We start from the raw sequence: 8,132 nt of genomic DNA on the forward strand, positions 1-8,132 counted from the left end.
CGAAAAGCTCAAATCGTCAAGCTTGCGAGCGAAAAAGTCTCCGGTGAAGCTCCTCGGCAAAGTTTGTCGCCTGCTTTTCCAAGCTCCGTGCGGAAAGCATGCAAACGGTGCCGAACTTTCAACTTTAGACGTCAGAGCGCAGTTGGCGGCCTTGTTTGCATGTAGCAATGAGCTGCTAGCAAGGCCACAGCAAGGCACGATTGTTGAAATTATTTACATAAATTTTGCATTTTGTTACAATTATTTACATTCCTGCCCCACTATGTGTAATGTTCTTTCAATACATAACATCTGCTACAGTCTAGCAATGATGAAACAACCTTTTTTGACAGTATGTTTCTGGCTCCTGTCCCCTTTAACCGTACCTGCCACATGGGTTTGTTTCGGGTACTATAGTAACGCTCGCTACCTTAACAACTTAAATAGATGGTTTGTTTATTTTATTTAGGACACATTCTAGCGCATTCCAATTCTTCAGTCGTCCTCGGCATCATTTAAAACATAATTGTTTTCCGCTGAACCAAAAATGAAGAGGATGCAAGCGTCAAAACGAGCTACGAGACTACATCCAAAGCGAGATCCCCATTTGGAGACGTTAATAAACGACTTGGAGCGAAAGCTGCAGAAGGTGAGCAACCAACGTGAAGAGTTGTGCACTTCCCCAACCCTCTACAAGGACGTCTTCTTTCACACTCCACAGCCCACGTCGAGCGATCCAATCAATCTGGACATGACGCACATCATCCCGAAACGGCTCTACGACCGGCTGAAACGCATGGTCCAGCTGCCACCGTACGATGACCGCGAGTTCGAGGGAATTCTAGCGGTCCGGCTGCAAGAGCCCGTCACCACGAACCACACCGAACCGAACGGGGACGACGACGACGGCGACAACGACGGGAGCGACTTGGATCTACAGACGGAGCGTGACACACTGGACATGGAGGGGCGCGAATCAGCCCCACCGTTCGAGCTGGTGGTCGAGGAACGGTCGGCCGCCCGGTCGCGCATCATCCCGACCGACACGCAGAGCAACTGGATGGAGGCGTACCTGCGCAAGACGGGCAACGAGCGGATCCAGTGGCAGACGAAGTACTACCGCACCGACCAGAAGCTGCTGGACAAGCCGCTCTTCCAGCAGATCGAGGAACTGATCGATCTCGGCGCCCAGGACTTCTCCGAATGGTTGAACGGGCTCGGCGCGGAAAAGTCCAACATCACCAAGGACATCATCAAGCAGCTGTTCTCGATCGAGATCGAGGACGAGATGGCCCGGGCGCTGCGGGTGGACACGCGGGAAGTTCGCGCGATCCCGACGGACGTCGCGCGCTACTGGCAGCTGGACCATGTGAGTTGTTGTTGACGCGCTGTTTGCTTCAAAAAGTTTCCAAAAAATAAACGAATCTTCGTTTAAACGTTACAGATGGCGCTGCAGAACCGTATCGCACAGGTGATGCGAGCCGACCGGCAAGCGATGGCCAAGGTTCGACCGCGAAATGTGGCCTTCGGCCGTACCCTACCGCCAGCCCTTCGTACCGCCAGCCGGATCGATTCGGCCGACACGATCGAGCCGGACTTTCCGGACGAGCTGCGGACGCTGCGCAGCCTCTTCCAGGACATTCGCCACCTGCGCTCGGTGCGCTACCTGATCGACCATCTGCGCACCCGGCCGGACATTCAGCGGCCCCGCTACCTGCTGGACGCCGGCCTCTTCCGGTCGACCCGTGGCGAGCGCCCCGTACCCTTCTATCAGCAGGTGCTGCCGCGGAAAGTCATCCTCGACAGTGTGCAGCACAAGTAAATCCGCGGCTCGCGATAAGGCGCCAGCTGAGGTGCCGCTCGTGATTATCTGTGAGTGCCGCAGCCACCCAGCAGCACTGAGTGTAGGTATTGTTGTGTAGTTAAAATAAAGCCAGAGCTCCCTTCGTGCGGGCTCCCGATAACGCCAAACCTGCGCCCGGCCCGACCCGGGCGAACACAGGATGGAGTTTTCTTTCCGCCCTTGTTGTCTCGAACGCTTCTTCGAAATTCGGCCCTGTCTTGCGCAGTTGTCTTTTTTATCGTGTCGCGTGTCCGGTATCTGCTGCGCGCGTTCGTCTCGGTCGCTCTAACACCCCTCCGGATCTGCGGATTACGGAAACACACACAACACAAACCCTCCCCGAGTGGAAATCCCAGACGAAGGCTTTCTCGTAATCCGGTCTGTACTGTTTGTGTTTGTCGTCTTTTTGTTTTATTCTCTGCGTTCTCGTCAGTTCCTAGCGCACCTCATATTGTTTGTTTTCGCGCCGCCTCGCCGTGCCATTGCAGGAAGTGAGCCTCACGTGACATCGGCTGCGTACGTCAGCGCACAGTCACCTGCTACGGTGACTCCGTCTCCATCTACTACGCACTCTACGTGCCGCTTAAGTAACCCTAATCCTAATCCTAATCGCTGCCCTGCCAGTCCTGGATGCCGACCGGACTTCCGAAAAACTAGCAATCAGGGTCAGCTTTACTAATAATAGCACCGATAATACTTTGCGTTTTCTGTTCCCTCTCCTTCTTCCTCCTGCCATCCTCCCTTAATGTGCCATCTCGCCCGGTTCGTACGAATGGCGCCAGATGTCCACCAGACAGACGGACGAGTGAAACCGATAGAACATGATCAGCGGCAGCGACAGATGGTTCAGGATGGACCAGAGCACATCGCCGTAGTACTCGTACCGCTCGTCCCCAAAGTCGCCCGTCTTCACCGAGAAGGTGTAGTACACCCACAGCGACACGTTCGCGATCGTCATGAACGTGACCAGCTCCTTGCCCGGCTTCTTCTGCTGCAGCTCCTCCGTGTTGGAGCAGCGCCGCAGCGCATCGCAGATCCAGGGCGTCTGTATCAGTATCTGGGCGAGCTGCGTAAACACGATGAAGCCGTTCAGGATGGAGCTGTTCTCGAACGCCGGTATCATGCTGAACAGCGACTCGGAGAAGAAGGCGGGAATGGCGATGAACAGCAGCACGTCGTCGAGCCGCGAGATCGGGTGCGGGTTGATGTCTAGCCGGGTCGTCTGGTAGTAGGCGGCGATTGTCGCGAAGATCATGATGCCGAGCACCGTTACCTCGAAAATGCCGTCCAGCAGGATGCCAGTGGCGCGGTAGTCGCTGCAAAAACCGCGAGGGAGTAGAGATAACGAAAAACTTTGATTAGTCTGTGATGTCTTACAAGTGTAGTACAAGTTGTAGAATAAATCGGATGCACTAAGGTGTCATATGAATAGTAAGTAATATCTAGTAATATCGTCTATGTAGCGGATTTAGTATGCCATGTCTTAAATGTGCAGTTTTGTAACACAGATAACATACATCGAGGTGTCACATAACATATTTTGCTGAGTTTTGTTTCGAAGAATCTTTCGTAAAATATCATTTATATGAATGTTCAAAGATTAGATATCGGATTCACGCATTGAATCACCAAAGACTCATGGAAGTTCGCAGAGTCATGCATATCTAGGGATTCATGAATCTGTAAAGACGTGTGAATCTCTGAAGCGTCATTAATCTCTACAAATCAAACATTCAATCATTGCATATTTTGGGATTCAGAATCAATGACACTCGTTGCAAATTTACTCAGGCCAATGAACGTAAATCAGAGTTACCCAACTCCTAGTTCACATTGATCTCAGCATCTTCCAATACGATCTTCCAACCTTCTCCAACCATTACTAATGAATGCATCCTGGAGTGTCAGCACTTTTCCATTTGCTATCAGCGTTGTAGTTCTCAGTCGCTTTTGTTAAACATCTGTGTCTTCACCTGTACTGCTGCAGTAATTTCTCGGAACTTATAAACGATATTTGCAAACCGAGGTAGCCGACATGAGCTGATTTGTGGTGAATAGATTCATTAGTAAAGCTTGGAGCAAGTTCATAGATCAAATCCATAGATGTTGAGATCAATGGCAAACGTTTTCAATATTATCGTAAAGCCGTGTAAGCCACTGCGACTGTCATCTCTGCTACACAGTGGCAACCAATGTCCTAAAGGCGCACTTTTGCAACACAAATAGCATACATGCAGGCGTAATCTTATGCTAGACAACACTTACTCGTCTCGCGCGGCTATGTGGAACAGTATGATGACCACGATGGTGGCGACGACCAGTATCAGCCCCGCAAACAGCCCCCGGCTCGCATGCTGACAGTCACCGTACACCACCAGCCTCGACTTGACCTGCGCCTCATGGTCCAGCGTGTCGTTGCAGTGGTCGCTACACTCGCTCTTCCCATCGAAGTCCATCACACTCCCACCCGCCTTGGAGGCCGCTCCGTCCCCATGCGCCTGGTGCCCCTTGTGCCCCTTCACCGTGATCTTCTTGGGGCACTTGCTAATGTTGGCATAGATCATGTACAGCAGCCCCACGATCAGAATGTTAAACTCGATCACGAACGGGTACAGGTAGGGCGAGAACGATGCCAGCACCTGATTCAGCTCCTCCGGCCCCGGGCAGTCGATCGGCGCCAGCATGGACGAGTCGCGGCCCGGCTCCTCGTACGCGGCTGCGGCTTCCTCCACCGCCGGCTTCCCGTCGTCGTAGTACGCCTGCTTGATCCGGATCGCCACCACCGTTTCGCGCACGATCGTCAGCACCCAGAAGGCGAGCGCGGTCCCGATCGCGTGCATGATGCCGAACCGGGCCAGCCCCCGGTACCGGTTGATGACGATGTTCGCGTACTTCCAGAAGAAAAACACCAGAAACAGACAGTAGAACAGAAACAGCACCTCCATCGCGATGGTCGTGTTGGACGCACACCGCGCCCACTTGCCGTCCCGGCTGTTCATCAGGATGCCCTGGTAGGAGAGCAGCAGCACGGAGTGGATGAGCAGCCCGAAGCAGAACCAGGTCGCGCCGAGCTTCAGGTAGATGATTTCGCCGTGCCGCCCCGTCACGAAGCAGTAGTCGTGCCGGATCGGCTTCAGCGCCGGCAGCTCCCACTCCGGGCGGACCGCCGCAGCGGACAGCTCCAGCGGGCCACCGCCGTTCCCGAGCGTGCCCGACTCGGCCGCGAGCGCCTGCTCGGCGTACAGCTGCCGGCGCCGCTGCAGCTCCTCCAGCGCCTTCTGCGCCCGCCACACGTACACCCGGATGTCGACGTACAGGAAGACAAAGTAGAGGATGCCGACCGCCACCATGTACAGTGCGAACACCTCCGCCAGCGGGTAGCGCGCATTGTTCTCGACCGCGTCCGTAATGAACGCGATCAGCCCGAACACGATCAGAAACAGCGCGTAGCTGATGCCGGTGACGCCCGCCAGGTAGCGGCGCGTAAACTTGGACTTTTCCTCCGCGGTCGAGGGCGGCGGCACGTGCCCATCGCCCGAGGCGTGCGTGGAGCCGGCCGCGACGGACGGCTGGTACGAGACGGCGCGGATGATTGGTGGCGCCCGGCCGGTCGAGTAGATCGAGGCGGGCCGCTTTTGATAGGTGGTCGGTGTTGATGGGCGCGCGGCGTCCGTGTCGGACAGATCTTCCACGATCGACGGCACGGTGAGTGTGATGAAGCCGGGGCTCTGTGGAGAGAAGGCACAAGCAAGAAGGAGAAAACAAAACCCGCGTTGAAGTTGGTTCAGAAGCGTACCGAAGCTTCCAGTAACTGAGCATTGCAACATCCCGGCAGCGGCTGCGGAGGATCCACAGCCCTGCTGCAACCTGTTGCCTTTGATACATCACATGACACACCAAAACACACACACACCCACACACACACACACACACGTGCTTCGATGGAGCGACGATGGCGATGTCCCGGGAACATTCCACGCTCCACAGCTTCACACAAAAAGGCGGCTGGGTTCGGTGGGCTTTAATCTACTCCAGCGCTCGATTGCCCTTCCGCGAAGAAGGGTGGGAGGGTGTGTGGCTGGGTTTGCGGGAGGATGCTGTATACCGCTCGAGAGCCACAGTTCATTAAGCGGCAGTTTAGCGGCAGCTCGTGCCTGTTCACTGGAGCGCACCGTTATCGTTTTTCCGCCAGCTGCCTTTCCCGAACCCGAATGCCCTCCCTCGGGTTTTGCTTTTCCACACGGACGATGTCGCTGTGTCAATCAACTGTTAAATTGCGCGCACACACACACACACACACGGCACAAAAACTTAAGGTTTTTCACGACACACGAAACACGTGAACACACACACACACACACACACGTCCCTCGCTAACATAGCCCTTTGATAACTCATGCACAGCTAATCCGGTGCTTCGGCGGTCGCCATCCTTCTTAGCGCTATACTTAGCGCAACGGTACCGACCCGAGTGTGTGTGTGTGTGTGTGTGTGTGTGTGTGTGTGTGTAACCCTTTCATCTTGTTGTTTTGTCCGTCGGTATGGGTTTGGAAGGATGGGCACACTCCCGTAAACCCGGAATGTGCAAAAAAGGGATCATCTGCCCGAAATATGGCTATGCTTTGTGCCCAGATCCTGAATTTCCAGGTCTTGGACACTTCAAACTACACTTGTGCCCCCGCAGCACCTGCTTGCTTCCAGTGCTTGGACACGTGTCGACTGGACACAGAAGCGAAGAGTGCCGTCCCCAAACTCCTGGCCACTGCGAACCTTCCCGCCAGTACCGATCGCTTACCTGGCTGCCTGGTTCGATGGAGTCGTTCGACCGTTGAGTGATTGCCTCCACATCGCCTCCCGGTGCGACGGTGGACGTGGTGGCCATACTGCTCTGCTGTGCTCTGCTGTGCTCTGCTCCTCCACGCCAAAGATGCACAGGTTCCCCTGGAGGTATCGCCGGTGCGTCTCGTGCCACTACTGCACTGCTACTGGACGGCTCGCGGCCTTTTTGGGTGGGCCGCTAGCACCCAGCCCGGACGGGTTCTGTCGTCCAGCAGACGCCACAGCCGTCGCGTGACTCGCGCACACCTCCAAAGGGTACTGATACTGGCTCTTCCGAAGGCGCTCGGGGGTTTCGGCGGCACTCACCTGGGACCGGAGACGCCGACGCTAAAAAGCCACACAGACAGACACGGAAATGCTGCCTGGACGGACGCACGGAACTAGTGGGTGGTTTTTGTTGGCGCGTCAAGCGTGCTGTGTCGGTAGCAGAGACCCTGCCGAAATAATCCCCTCACCCCTCCCCCCCCCCCCCCCCCCCCCCCCACAAATGCTGATAACGGATCGGACGCACTGATTAGCCGTCGGCCGCATGACGGAGCGTTGAGGCGGAGCCGAGGGAGTGCGGTGATCGGGAGAGGAATCGATGAAATCACGTCGACGGCGAGGCTTAAGATATCGCGCGCGCAACTCCTCGCGCAACGTCGGCAGGTCCCGGGGGGACGGCCGGCAAAGCGCGGGGAAGTGGCCCGCGGGTGGGTAGGATTAGTGTATGAGTTGATCGAACGCGCAAGACGCGGCGGAGCAGATGAAGGGCAGCGGTGGGTGGAAGGAGGGACAGAGGGAAGGATGTGTTAAGCTCGATTAAGGTGATTTATTTGCCGCGAAACACGGCATCCAAACACGCGGCGCGCGAGAGTAGCGCGTAATGAAGTACTCGAATTACTCGAATCAGCGAATCACGGCTAATTGATTGCTGGCCAATAAATTAAAGAAATCCCACCGCTGGTCTGCCCCCCACGCTGGGTCCCCCGATTAGCTCATTATGTTTTGTTTCGCGCGCAATGACGCGACGGTGGCAATGACGCCTTGTTTTTGGAACGCCATTTTCGCCAGTATTGCACCTACGCCGGAAAGGGGTGGGGGGGGGGGAGGGGGTAGAAGGAAACCACAGCAGGTGGGGAGTACCGACGAGCATAATTTACTACTGATTACGCTGCCATGCATTTTATGACCTCTGTATTCCATCTCCCCCTTTGGAACGGCCCGCCAAATGCTTCCGTTTCTCCGCCGGCGATCGATTCCGGCTCGAACTTTGAGGTTAAGCATTGATTCCGGGCAAAGCGGGGCCAGCCGGCCCGTCATCAGTGGGGGGGTGCGATATTTGCTGTAATAAATTCGAGGCGAAAGGGGGCGAGGGCTCCCACCGTGAGTCACCCTTTGTTGCGTCTCACGTTTTTATCCCGCCGCGTCACACAACAAACTGCGTCGTTCGGTGATGGAACGAGCACCTGCTCCTAGGACAATTCTGGAA

The 8,132-nt window shown here is 55.6% G+C and overlaps 2 protein-coding genes across 2 annotated transcripts; one reads left to right on the plus strand and one right to left on the minus strand.

Annotated features, from left to right (window-relative positions):
- Positions 1-365: 365 nt before the first annotated feature.
- Positions 366-2,120, plus strand: LOC120957172 (uncharacterized). Its single transcript, XM_040379232.2, has 2 exons — positions 366-1,348; positions 1,424-2,120. The coding sequence occupies exons 1-2, from the start codon at positions 527-529 to the stop codon at positions 1,799-1,801; spliced, it is 1,200 nt and encodes a 399-aa protein (XP_040235166.2). The 5' UTR covers positions 366-526; the 3' UTR covers positions 1,802-2,120.
- Positions 2,121-2,208: 88 nt separating this feature from the next.
- LOC120957163 (proton channel OtopLc-like) lies at positions 2,209-7,049 on the minus strand. The gene is made up of 3 exons (XM_040379221.2): positions 6,618-7,049; positions 4,088-5,550; positions 2,209-3,138 (listed from the first exon to the last, which is right to left on the minus strand). The coding sequence occupies exons 1-3, from the start codon at positions 6,702-6,704 to the stop codon at positions 2,565-2,567; spliced, it is 2,124 nt and encodes a 707-aa protein (XP_040235155.2). The 5' UTR covers positions 6,705-7,049; the 3' UTR covers positions 2,209-2,564.
- Between the last annotated feature and the right edge of the window lie 1,083 nt (positions 7,050-8,132).

This window comes from Anopheles coluzzii, chromosome X (genome assembly GCF_943734685.1).
Source record: "Anopheles coluzzii chromosome X, AcolN3, whole genome shotgun sequence".
Taxonomy (NCBI): domain Eukaryota; kingdom Metazoa; phylum Arthropoda; class Insecta; order Diptera; family Culicidae; genus Anopheles; species Anopheles coluzzii.